The sequence below is a fragment of the Rhipicephalus microplus genome, chromosome 5 (assembly GCF_043290135.1).
Source record: "Rhipicephalus microplus isolate Deutch F79 chromosome 5, USDA_Rmic, whole genome shotgun sequence".
NCBI lineage: Eukaryota > Metazoa > Arthropoda > Arachnida > Ixodida > Ixodidae > Rhipicephalus > Rhipicephalus microplus.
The window spans coordinates 55952799-55971642 of NC_134704.1; the positions used below are offsets into that span (position 1 = coordinate 55952799).

Here is an 18844-nt window from a genome sequence, read left to right on the forward strand (position 1 = left end):
TCACACGAGCCTTCTCCAGCTGTTCATGGGCTATCTTGCAAGTCTCCTCTAGGCGATTGCGCAAATCAAAGACGTAGGTGTAAGTCGTCCGCGTTTCTGCGTCTAGCCCCTCATTTGTCCACAGTTCTCTCAGCACGGTTAGCGGTCCTCGGACGTGGCGGCCGTAAATGAGCTGAAACGGAGAGAACCCGAGGCTTGTCTGTGGAACTTCCCTATATGCAAAGAGTAGCGGAGCTAGGTACCTGTCCCAAGATCGAGGTCTCTCTTGGCACATTCTCTTTAGCATTGTCTTCAGGGTGCCATTAAATTTCTCCACGAGACCGTTCGCCATCGCATGATATGGGGTTGTCTTTAGCATCTTCACGGAGAGAAGCCTGCTAACCTCGTTCATTAATTCTGAGGTAAAACTTGCCCCTTGGTCGGTGACGATTTCCTTTGGCAAGCCGATGCGGGAAAAAATCTCGATGAGTGCTTCCGCAATGTGAACTGCATCGATTGCGGGCAATGCTACAGCGTCAGGGTAGCGAGTCGCAAAATCGATAAGTGTCAGAACATATCGGTTCCCACGGTCCGATCTTGGTGAAAATGGGCCGATTAAATCAACCGCGACCCTTTCAAAAGGTGTCCGGATAAGAGGCATGTTGCCTAGTGGTGCGACTCCAACTTTTCCTTTAGGGGTAGTTCTCTGGCACTTGTCGCAAGACTTGACAAAGCGCTTTACGTCTCCGTTCAGGTCAGGCCAATAAAATTCTTCTAGGACACGATCAGTAGTTCTTTTGATGCCTTGGTGTCCCGCCATGATACTGCCATGAGCAATGTCCAGTATGCCTACCCGGAACGCTTTCGGAGTGACCAGCTGTTTAAACGTCCTGCCAGTGGCAAGGCGGTAGCGCCGATAAAGCAATCCTTTATCTTCGATGAAATCGTAACAGTGGCCCTTTCCTGATTTGAACTCTTTATTCACTTTAGCAAAGACAGCTTTGAGTGCCGGGTCATTTCGCTGTTCCTCGACGAGTTGGGCTCTGGTAACGTCAGGTAAGAGCGTTGTTGACACGTACAAAGGCCTGATATTTTCTTGACCTTGTTGATTGGCTTTGGTTTTTGCCACGCTTGAAGAAGCAGATCTTGAGGTGACAGGTGACTTGGTCGGGTGTGCTTGCGCAGGTAACTCATCCACCTGGGTATGAGTCGCCTGCTTCCAGTCAGAATCTGGATCGTATGGTCCTCTGACGCCTGGAAGATTTCCCAGCACAAGGTCATAGAGGGGTTGATCCATACAAGCCACTTTCAGCATCCCTGTGAAGTACGGCGTGTTGACTTGTACAATAGCTTCCGGGAGATGGCTAGTTGACCTGTCTAGGAGAACGACACTGATTTTCTTGCCTGTCAGGCACACATCAGGAACGAGCTCCCGTCGGACGATTGCCGTGTTGCATCCCGTATCGCGTAAGACTCGAACCTCTCTTCCTAGCAGCAGACCTTCGACCACCGGCATCCCGTCGGCCAGGAAACGTATTGTACCCTGCACGTTCTTGTCGTCGTGGTGACTTGAGCAAGGAATCTTCCCTCCTGGACGCTTGGCTGTTTTTCTAGCACCGGCCCGGGCAGAGTCAGGTTCGCTAAATGCGCACGAAGAACTCGGTTTGTTGTCCCCATGCTGGTTTCGGCAAGTTTCTGTGACATGTCCCGTTTTACCGCACAACTTGCATTTCAGCATCTGCTTAGGTGGATTGCGGCAGTCAGGAGCCAAATGTCCGAAACGATGACACAGGATACACTTGAGTTGCGGTTTCCGCGACGCTTCGGTAGGCTTTCCACTGGACTCTTTCGCGGGGTCAGGACCTTTTCCTATATTAGTCAAATTCTGCGCCTCAAGGAAGCGATCCGTCAAATTAGCGAGTTCATCTAGTGACTTGCACTCTCGCTCTTTTAAGAAAACAACCAGCTTTGGATGGCAACAACGCAAGAATTGCTCAGAGATTACGTGATCCCTTAGACCTTCATAGGTTTGGGATACGTTTGCCATGTCTATCCAATGGTCGAAATAACTGGTAATTCTTGCTGCTAACTGTCGTCCAGTTTCACCATCTGCTGCTCGTGCTTTCCGAAACTTATCTTGGTAGCCTTGAGCCGTAAACTGAAATCTCTGCAGTAGAGCTTTCTTTACTTTTTGGTAGTCCAGCGAATCAGCGGCAGTCATTCGGCCTATCACGGTTAACGCGTCACCCGTTAGGCACATGCTAACAGCGAGACCCCATTTTTCTTGCGGCCAATCCTGTCCTGTGGCTACGCGCTCGAATCGCTGCAGATACGCGTGCAGATCATCGCGTTTCTCGTCAAATACAGGCAGTAACTTCTGCGGATTGAGGGGTGAGGAGGTGCTGGGCGCAGTCAAAGCGTCATTAGCTGCTACAGGCATATTCTGAGCTTCTTCCTGAAGCTTTAGCTTAAGCTGCAGAATTTCACGCTGCCTCTCGTCAGCTTCTTTGGCTGCCTCTCGCTCTGCAGCTCTCTCATCCCTTAGCTTAGCCTGTTGGGCCTCAATCCACTTGTTTAGCTCTGCACCCGAGAACCCTAGTTGGAGCCCTATAGCGGCGAGTTTTTCCAAGTCCATGGTGCAGTCTGAACGTGTGTCTGCCTCGAGCGAAACTGTCTTCTTTCACTGGTTTAACGAGCGGATCCTGGCAGGCTCGCCAGTTTGTGATGTTATTGGGACAGGACCGCTCCAGAAAGAATCAGACAGCACGCCAGTGCACAAACACACGTCCAACTTCTATTGTACCCTTCACACATGGACAATCCACACATTACGAAGATCCTAACAAAAACACGCGGCTAAACTAAATGAATAAGTAGAACGTTCGGCCTACAGTTCAGGTCGTCGGGGTAGTAGCCTGGGCCGTCGTTGATGCCCCGTCGGCACCATTCAGTGGCGAAGTCGACGTTGTGCGGCGTCGTCACCTGCAGTGACGAGGTCGGGAGACGCAGGGTCGCCGCGTCGAACTCCAGTGGCTCAGCGCCACTGTCGACGAACTGGAGCCGACGACATACGTGTTCCGGCGGCAGGGAGTTGTGCCCTTGAGCACCTGCAGTCTGCCTCGGAAAACCACGCCAGCCCTCCTGGAACAGCGGCGCAAGGGCAGGTCCAGGCACCCGGCGCCAGCTCTCCACGACCAGCGGGACAAGGACAGGTCCAGGCACCTGGCGCCAGCTCTCCTAGACCGGTCGTCTAGCGGAGGCTGAGCTGTCCACTCGGCTGGTACGAATGTCGCGACGTGGCCTGGGTCGTACCTATGGGCCAGACGCCCAACGAGGTAGTCCTGCCTCGAACGACGTACCTCGCGCACTGCCGAAGGCACGGGTCACGCACCCTCGAGGCCGCGCCTCACGAGCTGTCGTCTTCCTCGTAGGCACCGCACGGCACATACACGCACACATCACATCCTCTTCGCCACCGCACGGCACACTATTGTCGGTTTTTTAGTTTCTGTTTCGCGTCCGCGCAGCACATATTATGACAGTCCGAACGACAGGTACCCTGCAATCTTGAGAAAACTCTAGGTTTGATTATATTGTAGGTCCAATTTATACGCATCTTACAGCTCGAATTTGAAAAAAAAAGGACATGACTTTAAGAGTGTAAGATTTTTATTGTCTAATGGAAATTCATGTCCAATGAAAAGAGAGAGAGAGAGAAAGGAAAGGCCGGGAGGTTAACCAGACAATGGCATCTGGTTTGCTACCCAGTGCTGGGGGCGGGGAAATAGGGGCAAGAAATAGGGGGTAGATAAAGAGAAAAAAAAAACACGCACGTGCACTCATGTGAAAACGAAAACACACACAGGAAGGGCGTCCTAGCTACAACCGTTCAGTAAGGCCGGTCGATCGCAAAAAGTGTAGTAGCGCTTTCAGGGCCTTCTTCTGTGAAGTTGCATCTTGTCGATATTGTAGAATTCCTTGCTCCGACAGAGGTTGGTTATCTAATTTGCTGAGTTCCTTGCGAAGGCATAGTCGTTGTTTACTATACTCTAGGCAGTCACAAAGAATACGTTGGATCGTTTCTTCTTTGCCACAATGGTCACAGGCTGCGGTGTCGGCCATCCCAATGCGGAAAGCGTAGGCGTTGGTAAACGCAACGCCCAACCACAGCCTACATAACAGAGTCTGGTCTGCTCGGCAAAGCCTCGACGGGACTTGAAGACTTAGCGTAGGGTCAAGCGAGTACAGTCAGGCATGCTTGAAGTGTGGCTGATACCATTGTGACGCGGTTTGCTGGCGAGCAAGCCTGCGGAGCTTTCGTGCAGCATCTGTCGTAGAAAGTGGTGGTCGTAGTTTATGATCTTCTGTGTGGGCTGAGCGGGCAGCTTGATCGGCCCGTTCATTGCCGATGATTCTGCAGTGACTGGGTAACCACTGAAATGTAATTTGGTGCCCTTCCTCAGTCAGGTGGTGTATAACCTCTGCTATCCCTAGTACCAGCTGCTCGTGTGGTCCACGGCGTAAGGCTGATAGTAGAGACTACAGTGCCGCCTTCGAGTCACAGAAAATAGTCCAATAGTCATTGTCCAATGAAAATAACAGAAAAACTGGAGGGCTCAATAATTTATTTTGTTTGATACAACAGAGAGAAAGAGAAAGCATGGAAAGGCCGGGACGCATGTCCGGTTTGCTACCCTGCACTGGAGAAGGAATAAAGGGGCGAAAAGAAGACACGTGAAAAAAACAAAAACAAAAAAGGACGAAGAGAATCACGAGCAAACTTGGGAGAGCACATGCAGTCTGCTGGCGATCTCGCAGATCTGCTGATTTTCAGATACTTATGTAGCACTTTAGTTTTCTTCTGCACCTTCGAAGAACATGTTCAAGGTTCTAAAAAATTGTTTACGCAAAATGGTTTCGAGTCCCTTGTGTTCAAAAATATACGGACCAGGAATGGCTGGGGGTCACGGGAGCTGCACAGGGCCGGTTCGATTGTCCAGTTCGGTAAACCTTTAATGAAAACTAACAGACACTAAAGCCGAGGAAGTTCAAGGAGATGTTAATTGTACCGTTGTAAGCGAATAAAACGAGAAATAAAAACAAATTCATGCCTGCGGGGACCAAACCTGCAACCTTCGGGCAACGCAGCCGCTGCTCTACCAGTTGAGCTGCGTTTGCTGTCGACCTCATATCTAATATATCGGTTGTATAAATCCAAGTCTGAATTGTTAGTCAGCGCCGCTCGTTACCATGATGACCAGTGGGGAACTTTGCAAGGTCGTCCTTTTTTCTACAGCACGGTTTACCTCGTTCGAGAGCGTAGAACACTTTCTATTAGCCAGTTGGCGTATCTCAGTACTGAACACTACTGTGGTCCTTTACCTGCAATGTTCTCAGCGCGTTTTGTTTCCTTTTGGACATGCGCAGAAGCAGGCATCGCTGATCCGTCAGCTGGAGGAAGAGCTGCGGATGGCGCACATGCGCAATCCCGACGCCGAGCTACGTCAGCACCTGGACGCCCTCTACGCCGAGAAGGAGCACATGGCCAAGGAGATATTCCTGCTCAGAGAGACCATCAAGGTGGGTGAGCGAGTGAGTGAGTGAGTGTGAGCGAGGGAGTGACAGAGTGGGGGAGTGAATGTGAGCGAGGGAATGAATGTGAGTGTGTGTGTGTGTTTGTGCGAGTGAGAGAGAGAGAGAGAGAAAAACTAGTACCGCAACAGAGCGAGAGAGACTTGCAATGTAAGAGCTGGGCGACTACGGAGATTTAAGCTGCTCACTGCAGGATGACTGATTCTGTCAGTTTTTTTATTAATGTCTATCTCGTAGATCTCCAATTAGCGTGCGCACGCTCGATACAGCGTTCGTAGGGTTTCTTTTTCTGCTTGGTCACTTTCACCGAACCAAGCAAAGCGGGACAGTCTCGAAGCCTTGGTATTCCTGGTATTTATGATAGTTCAACCGACAGACGCTTTATCCTCAACGTCTTTTCAGGTTAATTTCTGTCACTGCTTTGGCTGAGAAACTAGAAATAAGTTGCAGGCTTACATGGTGATCAAAAGAAAACATCCATATAAAAAGTTGAGGTTAAACGTGGTGATGGTGGTGTTGCTGCAACTGGGCTCAAGAGCGACACCAAGAAAAATTTTCAGTTTTGCATCTGGTATTTACACGTGCATATGTAAACGCGCGCAGGAACCACATGAACATACATAAAGACTGACCGAACACTCACGATGCCCCTCTCCTCACCCTCCTCCTCCGATCTGAAAAACATTCTGGCTACGCCCTGAATCTGAACGAATGATATGCGTTGAAGTGCATTGTTGGTGGGCTCCGCCGCGCACACGTCTGCTCGGATAGAAGACTGACGTGCCCTTGTTCTCGCTAGGCTGTGTCATGACTTATCAGCCCTGTTTACGACGTCTGCAGCCGCGAGCTCGTAGTTAGCGCGCCTAATTATGCTTAAGTAACGCCATTTAGCGCTTTCATTGCATACCACATAGCGGACAGCATTACTCTCGCAACAAATCCTTGCGGTAATTATTTCCCACGCTGTCGAGGTAGCATTTTGCTGCACAATGATACCGTGACGGCTCAATCACCACCTGATATTATTGCAGTTTTCAGGTATAAAATCACATTGTGCACGTCATACGGGCGTTTTTTCATGCACTATAACCACGAACACATGAATGAATGAATGAATGAATGAATGAATGAATGAATGAATGAATGAATGAATGAATGAATCGGGTCAGTACATTTTTTTAAAATCAAACAGTGCTTCACACGGGTTGAAGCGAAGTACCATGTCTGTGGTTCTCGCTTTGTGCTAGCTCGACGGCCGTAATTATTGATAATTTAATCAATGAATAATTAGTTTGTTAACGGCAAATAATTAACAAACACACGTATTTATTCCTGTTTATTGATTTATATGTGCTGAAAATTCAGAAATGAATAAAGCAATGAATTACTACCATTTGTTAATAAAATTCCAAGAGACTTCGACGATCTTTTTCGTTAGCGAGTAATTCCTTTATGCCGGATTTCACATATGGAGAGTGGGGCAATTAAAGAGCAATGTAGAAAGCTGGAGTTTATCTCTGTTTTCTTTGAGTGACACGTCATGTTTCTCATTCCTAAATTGTTTCGATCTTCCTGTCTTAAACTTTCTCTCCTTCATGAACAAAAGACAACCACTGAAGCACTGCAGACAGTGCCTCTGCAGCAGTTGCTGAAGCACATGTTTCTTTCTTTTATATTCGTTCTATCTTTTTGTGTATACATTGCTTCTTTGAAGTCGAAGGGCTCAATGGAATCGCGCATGGCCGGGAGGGTACATTCTAAACAGACAAGGGACAGTGACTAGGCCAAACAAAAGTTTCCTTTCTTTCTGTGCTGGTCGCTGACTATTTCTCTTCTGCTAAGAATATTGGTTCTTCAGTCGAACCAACGATTCTGTTTGAGGCGTTGGCTAAACAATGCATAATGTATCTTTTGAAGCGGAGTTCAAAGGAGTCTCTCGCCGCGCGCTCCTCTACGAAACGAGCCGTGAATAACGGCACCCACTGTGACTCTAAAGCCGTTTCTTCTCCTTCTTCGCAGGAACTGGAGCTGAGGATAGAGACGCAAAAGCAGACGCTCGCATCGCGAGACGAGAGCATCAAGAAGCTGATGGAGATGCTGCAGAGCAAGGGCGTCGGTGGGTTCAACTCCGTCTTCGGTGCCGATAAGCTCGTGACCGGAATCGTGGAAGCGCCGTTCGGCGCTATCGCGAGCAGCAACATTAACGCCGGCGCCGCCGCTGACAGCTGCCGCTCGATTGATCGGCTTCTCGCGACGCTGCCATACCAGACATCGCTGACCTCGGCCCTCGGCCAGTCTGGTTGCCCCGCGCAAAATGCTAACCACGGCATTTTCTCGTCGAGCGCCCTTAACGATCTCTCCGCGCTGCTGGCCTAATTAGTGATAATTTATGCGTTCTGGACACGGCCGGGACTTGTATAATGAAGGTGCAAAAAATAGTAAAAAGTGTCATATCACGCCTGGGCCTTGTCGGAAGTGACAAAAGGAAGTTGTGATGGCCAAAAGAGAAAAAGAAATAGAAAACCTTGCGAGGAAGAGGCAGGATTACTCGTTAGCTCCGGTGCGTAAGGGTCGAGGATTGGGAAGAGAGGATTGAGGGGATTGGGGTGTTCGGACGAAGATGGTGTCATGAGTCACTGAGATTATCAACGACAGTCTGTATTGCGCTAGTTAGTCGGGTTACCGTAGCTCAACCTATTAGACAAGTAAGTTTTACTTTGCTTCGAGGTGAATACATGACCCCTTCCCCCCTTCCCTCTTGTTACTATTTGCATAAGTAGAGGGAACAAGTAATCACTTTGAGTACTTAAGACATAAGTTATTGGGTGAAGGAAAGAAAAAAAAAATCACTTTCAGTACTAAAGACCAAAGTTATTGGGTGAAGAAAAAAAAACAGATTAGCGTGCTTAAAATGACATGGTTACTGCAGATTGATGAGTGCACAGTAACTTTACGGAAAGTCAGCCTGAAAACAGGGTAATATGTACTTGCTTATGAGTTTGGAAGAAGCCTACACTTCGTGTAGGATGTCCAAACGCGTGTAGTCGTGTAGGATGTCCAAACGCGTGTAGTAGTTTATTGGTCACTCGTCACTATGTCATTTGGACATCCTACACTTCGTGTAGGATGTCCAAATGACATAGTGACGAGTGACCAATAAATATGAGCGAGTCATGCAGGTTCGACACGTTCAGTAACCTCTACGAGACTCGTGGCAAGGTTACTGACCGAATGGTATTACATATCACTCGCATACATACAAACCACTCGTCCAATGTCACGTATTGGAGAACATATATGTACCGGATATGTTCGAGCAATTGCACTTGCGTGCGATCCTAAGGCATGAAAAGTTTATTTCGCGCTCCTCTCTGGTCTGAATCTGCCTAGTACATGTTAAAGCTGCCTAAAACACGGCAGAAGAAGAGGCGTACGAGGCCCCTCACAGCAAGTTTTCTTACGGCTCATTCGACATTTACGCGAAAACAATACCCACAGAACGCAGGTTATCCTGAGCACTACGAAACAAACTTAGTCAGGCACTCGTAGTGGAAGTCTATCATATCATATACACACTCACGTGTTGTGCGTAGATGAAAACCGTAGCGTGATAGTGCGTGTGAAACCAAAATACCATTATCATATCAATACAACAGATCAGTATTAGAGTACTAAATATAAACGTGTAGCTGTAGTGATTGTAGTGATGCTGTGACAGGCGTAGTTCGTTCATTGTAATTGTGATATGTACTCAGCCAACCTATATATAAGACAATACTGCCTCTATTATGTGGGACATAATAGTTCCAGACATATTACATTTACTGCCTGTATATAAAAAACTTTTTACCCAGTGCCCTGCAAAACAATTTCAAAATTTTAAATGCTTAGATAAGCACAGAACCATAAATACGCACTTTCTATTCCTCTGTAATCTGTAGGTGCACTGTTATAGTTAGTTATGTCCAAATTTTTGTTGTTGATGTGATGTACTTCTATACTACGAAATACTTGAGAGGTGGTCATTCCCCATATTGACCAGCAGGATGTGACTGTCGTGTACTTTAGTTCCTATATGATGTGTGATCTCCATGTTGTGTTTTATAGGCTTTCGTGATTACTTTCGTGGAATTCGCATAACATTTCTGTCATTTGAGCTTGTGTATTGATGTCAAAATTTTGTGTGTTTCTTGATTACCCTCTACTATTGCGGGTCATGTGTCAACAAGTCGACTTTTATCAATGACTACGTTTTTATTATACTGTATTCGCGATTTCGTTGTACGTGTTAGAAATTCGATTCCTGGTTATATATGTGCCTCTGCAAAGCGAGTCTTTTATTTGGCCACATATGTGCTGCTGTCACTGGATGTATCGATGGCGTGACAATAAAGTGATTAAAGCAGAATCTCCACCGAACTCGCTCTTAGGCAGTACTTTCCATGCCTCCGTCTTTCTTGTTAAGCTCAAGTTAAAAGTAAGTTCTCCGTGGCCTTGCTGCGTCAGGACAGCATAGTCAGTTGTATTATTCGGATATGTAGCGTAAGCTCTTAAAAAATAAAAATTTAAAATATGGCGCTGCCTCGCAGGGGGCCAGATGCTGGATGAACAGCGTATGGAGATGGAGCGACTCAAGAGCCGCCTCATCGAATCCGAAGCCCGTGCGCGCCACCTGGAGACCATGTTGGACACCAGAGACCGAGACATTGGCAAGGTACATTGGCCTTCTGAACACGAACGCGCTTAATCGTACAGCTCGCATGACTCTCCCGATTGCGAACGCGGGCATTTGGATTCGTCGAGGTCAGGTCTTAGAATAGGGGTCTCAAACAAGCTGCCCAGCTCCCACTTTACTGTCTTCGTACACTTTTGTTTTATTAATTAGCTAGAGAGATGTGACTGGTTTCAAGCACTTCTTTTTTCATGAGGCGTCCCATGTGTTGAAACGTTATGTGTGTTGAAACATAACCGTGGAACATATACGGAATATCTGAAACCGGTATCCCGATTTCAATCATCGTGGAGGCAAGTATCAACGTGTTCTTTCATTAATGACGTCCAACCCCCTTCATAAGTGACCTATGAGGTGAGGTACAGGGAAGGCCTTCTTTCTTGGGGCAATGACTGCTGACATTTTGTTCAAGTGTAAATGAATTATGGGGGCCATTCCATTCCCATGTGACCCACTGTCATTTTTTGTGGAACTCCCTCCCCCTACCCCTCAACCCGTGCTTTAACTTTCTCCAGGCTCCCGACTTTTGCGGCACGCTGGTGAGGTTAGTTTGAGACCCCTGACTTAGAAAAACTGTGTGTTGGTCGAGTTGGTAATCCATACTGACGACAAAACTGCTCCCATCTCGTGTTCTCTAGTCATCTCTCGCTAAGGAAAATGTTGCTGGAGCCGATTTTTTGGCATGTTAGATCGAATGTTAAATTTTTATACAGGCGTCTCTGAGAAGCGTCTTTAAGGTTCAGCGAATTGCCGCATGAAATAAACTGACTATTCGAAGCTTCGCGTCAGTCGAAGCTTCCTTGCCACGTGTTACCGTGCCACCGGAGAAATTACTGTGAAAGTCAAGTTTATGTCTTTCATGGGCTTCACAAGTGCTTGCCCGTGTATGCTCTCAAAATACGCGTCTGGCATTTGCGGCCTGCTTTTTGCTGGTATTGCGGAAGGCATCAGCCACCCATGCCTCATTCACATATGTATATATTGGCAAAATCTTGAGCACCTCATGGACGCAAGTACTGAGTGGACACTGAAATGAAACAATGACTTGGTTTAGATTATTAAATTGTACTTTGAGAATTCCAATGTCACAAATTTCACTATCATAAACTCATTATAAGGAGAGAAAAATCAAGGCTTAAATTTCATTTTTGACTTTCGCGCTGAAACCTCGGCGTGTGACGTCACCTATTTAAAAATGCATTTTATCGTATTTGCGTGACATGGACTTTACAAAATTTTTTAAAAAATTGGTATTAACGCCCATAGATTACACCTACAGATGACCATGGTGTATGACACCCACATATGATAATGTACTTCATCTTTACCTATTCTAAGCCACGTAGGACGTAGTAGGCGCCTTCACAATCTATGACCTCGTGGTGTTCGGTGCGTGAATCACAAGGTGGCGTCTCCACGCACATGTTCTTTTTGCGCATTTCCTCTCCTATCAAGCGTCTTCGCGCAATAAGAGTAGTTTTTTGGGACGCGAAAAATCGTTTCTATATCACGTGTCCATCGGGGAACAATAAAGAGAAAAAATTTTGTCACTTTAACTAAGGAAACGACATTTTCTGCAATACTGTGGGAGTGCCAACCTTCCTACGACGAGACTTCTTGGCATGCGAGTAGATGCACAAAAACACGATAAATTTGGCAATGCTGCCTTGAAGTTTCCGCACCAACTCGCTGTCTTTCCTCTATTCATCTTAGTCGCACTTTCTCTCAATGACGTCTACTGTGGTTTGTAAAATGCTTAGTTGGTAAACAGTAATTAGTTATTACCGGTAATACAGTGCACTGATCTGGTAATACCGCTCGTTCATATCAAAGGAAACCATGAGAATTGCGTGACAAGGAATTTTTATTGAGACGATCTTGTGCAAATGCATAAAGAGACCTCGAAATTTATAACCGTCATACTGACGTGTACGGGTGTTGGAGCTTGGGCACGAAATTTTAAAAATGTAACCATCAGTTCCACTTTTTTATCTTTTGATAATGAGCCTAATGTTTCAAGACAGTGAGATAAAAGTTCTCAAAGAATACGCTATCAGCATAAACTGATTTAGTGTAGCGCTTTAATATCTCTTTAAAGCAAGCACTGAATTACAAGTCAGGACTGGTGAACGCATCTAGACCCAAGATGGAACTGCGAGTTCCATTTTTTTTTGTTCCGGAAATGAGGATAAGGTTGCAAAATACGTCGCAATAGAGTTATCAAAGGATGCCTTATTAGTCTAAACTAATTTATAACAGGCCTTCAATGTCTCTTGAAAAGGAACACTGAATTACAAGTCCTTATTGGCAAATGTAGACATTACGTAGACACAAGTCCTTATTGGGTACACGCTATTTAGGCATAACCTGTTATCAAAGACTGCTCATTTGTAGTGAGCTGCAGGGGTGCAACGGCACATTTAGTTTGCCAGAAAGTTTCAGTTTCCGACACAAGGTATTTGCTCGACGATCTGTCAAAAGCAGTGTATTCTGGAGCACGGAGGAGTTGAGAACAACATCGTTGACGCTGCGCGCACGGCCGGAGACGGCTGCGCTACCCCAGAACAATGGCGCTCTTTATCGGAGGAGCTAAGAACTACTTATGGAAACCACATTACCATGATGGAAGCCATCTTGGACACCAAGGTACGTTGCTCGAAAATCTCTCGGCAGAATGAAGATTACGGCCTTCATCATCTAGAACTTTGCTTAGATAATCAACGATCCATTTTTTTTAGTTTTGTATCAGCCGCAAAAGCTTGTACAATTCAGCTAGTATGCTTAAGTTATGGTCAAGATTATATATAATTCGTTAAATGTAATTTCGCAAGCTTTCGCCTGCTGTAGTGATGCATGCATATTCTGAGATCTATTATCACTATAGCTGCATGAATGTTCTTGTGTTATTGCTGTATTATTATTATTATTATTATTATTATTATTATTATTATTATTATTATTATTATTATTATTACAAACGAGACACCTTTACCAGGAAATGTGAGCAAATGCTTCTATCGACTAAGCAAGGCCAGTAAGGCTCAGCATGAAACGCAAGAAACGCCCTCCCCAGAAGCTCTCTGTACGAGTCAATTAGTCCTAAAACCTCAATCGCACCCAAAAGAAACATACAAACTGAGGAAGTCATTATGATTTCATATCGAAAAGTAGAGCATCAATTAGCGTGCAAAGAAGAAAACGTGAACTCTTCGCTAACAGGCACTTCGCTAAGTAAACAACATTGTGCTGCATAACACGTGGTCGCTAAGTTGGTATTCCAGCCCCATGTTGAAAGGAGCAATTTTTATGAAGCTCGTGCACCTAGATTTTTTGTGTGCGTTTAATAACCCCAGCTTTCAAACTTAATCCGAAGCCTTTCACGCTCACGGTTACGCAGTCGCAGTGTTGCTTTTGGGGCACTCAACAAACTTCCTGATTGAGTCTTAGATCTCAGGACAATCTGCGTTGCAGTTCAGTCCTTAAAATATTTATATCTTCAGTATGAAGACTGTAAATGATTCGATAATCTTAGGGCAATATTGTAATGATAGAAATATAAACGGTTTCTGAACTTGTAGCCTCGTACTGTGATATTTTTTTATTTACTTAACGAATCCTGATGCAAATTACATTATGATGGCGTATAAAAGCACACGTGTAATGAATTGTGAAGGAAATGATAGCGTGCTCATGTTTCAAGAGGGGAACTCCCAAGGGTTTCGTTGCACCGCTGTATTGGAAACAATAATCAACGTTATGACGAACAGGGACGCCCTCGCTTTGTTTTCTACTTAATCTACTGCTTCGCTCCCATAAAACGTGTACCCATTGGTCCGGTGTAGACTACAATAGCTATGATGGGCGAGTCTGTTACATAATTAAAAATCACATAAGATTAAGCAACAACTAGTCATGCGACTGGAAAACACATAACATCAAGTAATGAGCAGTTGGGTCACTAAAGCCACGTAACGTCACTTAATAACTAGCCACGAGACTACAAATCACGTAATATTGCACAACATCTAATGACATGACCAAAATCACCTAACCTTTTCTCACGTGACTGAAGTCGAATCTCCAAACGGGTAACCCTGTGACATGTTCCGCCACAAACAACGTAACACCCAGTCCCGTGATAAAAATGTCAACATCACGTAACGGGTAGCCACGTGACATGTATCAAGCATAGCCGTACTTAGTACTAACAAAAAATAGAATTTCTAGTTAAAGCTTGACACTACTTGCAAACTTAGCTACGTCAAACTCTACCTCCGCTGATGGTTCTATCCTTGCGCTACTTGTGCAAGCTACTAACTTGGCTTGTACAGTGGCTTACATTGCGTACAATAACGTTTTGAGTGGCAGGTCGTCTATAGTGCCTTGCTGCAAGCGAATACTACAAGTTGTAGCGCTCACTGCCCCAGGAGCCATCGCTTTGACTTATGTGTTAGGAAGCTTTAGCTGAGCAGCCCAAATCCATGCGAACGATGAACTCGCTTTTCTCGTCAGAACACTGCGCTGCATAGGATTGGATTTGTTGCATATAAGCCGAAGATAAAGTGTAGTGCACCGTGAAAGGTTTCTTATTTAGGGTTTTGGATTAATCACGAAATATTGAAAAATTCAATATGAAAAGAGGCCACACGCCACACAATACATTATTAGATGCAGTTACCAAAGCTGAGTTGGGGAAATCTATCAAATACTGAGTTGCGGTAGTGCATCAAATCCGCACTTCCGTGACCAGGAAATAAAAATAGAGCTTTGGTAGCTGCATCTATTAATGCATTGTGAGCTGAAAAATGAATGACGTATGATAATGATAAATCTCCTTGCTAGAAATTACTTGAAATTAAGTTTTTAATCTCTAACACTTCTAAAAAGTATTTTTTTTAATTGTGACAATTTGATATAAGATCTGAAAATTCAGAAAAATCTTTGTCACTTCAATTCTGCAACAAATGCGGCTTACTGAAAATTTGTATCCGTTTTGGATGATGAAGGGAGGATTTACCGAATTCCTGCTTTGCTATTTTTTAATTTTTATAAATTCTCTCGAAATGACTGTACGATTCGATTTCCTCCCTCAAATGCAGCAAAAATTTATTGAAATCGGTTGAATGGTTGTCTTGCAAGAGAGTTTCTCTGTCTTACATGTAAATCAATAGTTTTACAGAAAAATCGTAGTTTCTCCTCAAACTTATGCTCCCTTGCAAGATTTTTTAGAGATGTATTTTCCTTTGTTTGTGTTTGCTTCGTGCCCCCTTGTTTTTGTTTGCCGTTTTGTTTCCGTTTTGCGCTTGCTGTAGATACCCCACCCGTTCCCCGCATGCGCTGTGCACTGCGCACGCCAGGAAGCACGCATCAGCATTCTGGAAAGCGAGGTTGATCTGCTCGAAAAAGAGCTCGAACAGAGGAACCGCCTGACTCGAGCCGAGCTCAACGCGCACACCCCGCAGCTGATCACCAGTACGGACGATGGATCGGTAAGTACAACAGTGTTGTCACGTGGTACAAATCACGTGACAACATGCCGAGTATGCTTGAAGGGCTGGCACAATACATACATAAAATCACGTTACGACATGCCGTGTATGCTCGATGGGCTGCCACAGTACATACAAAAATCACGTGAAAACATGCCGAGTACGCTCGAAGGGCTGGCACAGTACATACAACTATCACGTGACAACATGCTGCGTACACTCGAAGGGCCGGCACAGTAGATACAAAAATGACGTGACAACATGCCGCGTACGTTGGAAGGGCTGGCACAGTACATACAAAAATCACGTGACAACATGCCGCATATGCCCGAAGGGCTGGCACAGTACATAGAAAAATCACGTGACAAAATGCCGCGTATGCCCGAAGGGCTGGCACAGTACATACAAAAATCACGCGACAAAATGCCGCATACGCTCGAAGGGCTGGCACAGTACATAGAAAAATCACGTGACAAAATGTCACGTATGCTCGAAGAGCTGGCACAGTACATACAAAAATCACGTGACAACATGCCGAGTACGCTCAAAGGGCTGGCACAGTAGATACAAAAACGACGTGTCAACATGCCACGTACGCTCGAAGGGCTGGCACAGTACATACAAAAACCACGTGACAACATGTCGAGTACGCTTGAAGGGCTGGCACAGCACATACAAAAATGTGACAATACACCGGCACAGTAGATACAAAAATGACGTGACAACATGCCGCGTGCACTCGAAGGGCCACCACAGTACATACAAAAATCACGTGACAACACGTCGCGTACGCTCGAAGGGCTGGCATAGTACATACAAAAATCACGTGACAACACGCCACATACTCTCGAACGGCTGGCACAGTACATAAAAAAATCACGTCACAACATGCCGAGTACGCTTAAAGGGCTGGCACAGTAGATACAAAAATGGCGTCACAACATGCCAAGATACGCTTGAAGGGCTGGTGCAGTACTTACAAAAATCACGTGACAACGAGCCGAGTATGCTTAGAGGGCTGGCATAGTACATACAGAAATCACGTCATAACATGTCGCGTACGCTCGAAGGGCTGGTACAGTACATACAAAAATCACGTCACAACATGCCGAGTACGCTTGAAGGGCTGGTACGCTAGATACAAAAATAACGTGGCAACATGCTGAGAACGCATGAAGGGCTGGTGCAGTACTTACGAAAATCACGTGACATCAAGACGAGTATGCTTGATGGGTTGGCACAGTACATACAGAAATTACGTGGCAACATGCTGAGTACGCATGGAAGACTGGCACAATAGATAGAAAAACGACGACGTGGTAACATGCTGAGTGGGCATGGAGGGCTGTTGCAGTACATACAAAAATCACGTGACGACATGCTGAGTACGCTTGAATGCTAGCACAGTAGATACAAAAATGATGTGACAACATGCCAAGAACGTATGAAGGGCTTGCACAGTACGTACAAAAATCCCGTGGCAACATGTCGCGTACGCTCGAAGGGCTGACGCAGTACATACAGAAATCTTGTGACAACATGCCTTATACGCTCAAAGGGCTGGCACAGTAGATACAAAAATGACGTGACAACATGCCGCGTACGCTGGAAGGGCTGGTACAGAGATACAAAAATGACGTGTCAACCTGACGCCTACGCTCGAAGGGCTGGCACAGTACATAAAAAAATGAAGTGACAACATGCCGCGTACGCTCTATGGGCTGTTCCAGTCCATACAAAAATCACGTGACAACAAGCCGAGTATGCTTGGAGGGTTGGCACAGTACATACAGAATTTACGTGGCAACATGCCGAGCACGGTTGAAGGGCTGGCACAGTGGATACAAAAATGACGTCACAACATGCCGAGTTTGCTTGAAGGACTGGTGCAGTACTTGCGAAAATCACGTGACAACAAGCCGAGCATGATTGGAAGGCTGGAACAGTGCATAAGGAAATTACGTGGCAACATGCTGAGTACGCATGAAGGGCTTGTGCAGTACATGCAAAAATCACCTGACAACATGCCGAGCACGCTTGAAAGGCTGGCACTGTAGGTACAGAAAATAGCACACAGCAAATACTGAAGTTCCGGAGACGAGGATATTGTCTACATCTTAGACGTCAGCATGACCAGGATTGGGGAACATTGGGGGACATCTGCACGTAGCGCCATTTCTCGTCGCCCAAAGCGGCAGGGTGCCGTAACTGAATGCCAAATAGGCGAAAAAATTTTTATTTGACGCCAACAGCTGCTTATCAAAAGCAATTCGTGGTTCTATACAGCAGAGACTTATTCGAACAGTCTGACAAAGTAACAGTTTCGCAGTACGAACCGCGTGGCTTCCAACACTGTTTACCAATGGGATCCTGTGCGTTTCTATGAGGCGGCGCTCAATTGTTTTCAGAAAGCTACACGCTTTGTAGTTCAATACTGCAATATTACCAAAATGCTCCAGTGGGTCTCGGCTACATTTAACTTGGAGTCGTTTTTGACAACTAGTATTTTTCATAAGATATGATGTTTTCTCACCTAATTTCCCTTTAGTTATGGCAAGCTGCCGTACCTGCCACAGAGAGATGGCGCCACGTTCAGTTGTCCCCAATTCCTGGGAATGAATACACTTTAGCTACGACCAGAGAGAAGCTGCCGTTGTGTGCCGTTGTGTGGAAAGTACGATGGTAATTATAATGGACAGAAAACGATGAGAATATGAGCACAGGGAGATAATATGTGCGTTGCCTTGCCACCTAAATTTTGCGCTGTAAACCTTAGATATTTCCGCAGTGCACCGCAAACGAAAAATCATGAAAATTATTTTTAAGCGGGCTTGATAAAAACGAGGACGCAGAGAGGCGTACCGAAAACCACAGAAGGAACGACTTATGAAAATACAGTACCTTTATTCACATTGGCCCGAGAAGTCGCATTACGGATAACCAACAAGACGCAATCAATAACAACAATCAACATGTTTTGTGCACCAGTGTAAGGAAAAAAAAGGCTAACTCTCTTCGAAAATGTGCCGTTCTACGAGGCCGAGCCCATTGG

At 45.6% G+C, this 18844-nt stretch overlaps 1 protein-coding gene across 1 annotated transcript in view; it reads left to right on the top strand.

Annotated features, from left to right (window-relative positions):
• Positions 1-18844, top strand: part of LOC119174518 (uncharacterized) — a 171179-nt gene that overhangs the window by 91429 nt on the left and 60906 nt on the right. Inside the window, exons 2-4 of the mRNA XM_075895504.1 lie at positions 5407-5559; positions 7591-7687; positions 10161-10285. Of these exons, the coding sequence (XP_075751619.1) occupies positions 5407-5559; positions 7591-7687; positions 10161-10285 (375 nt within the window). The remainder of the gene's footprint in view (positions 1-5406; positions 5560-7590; positions 7688-10160; positions 10286-18844) is intronic.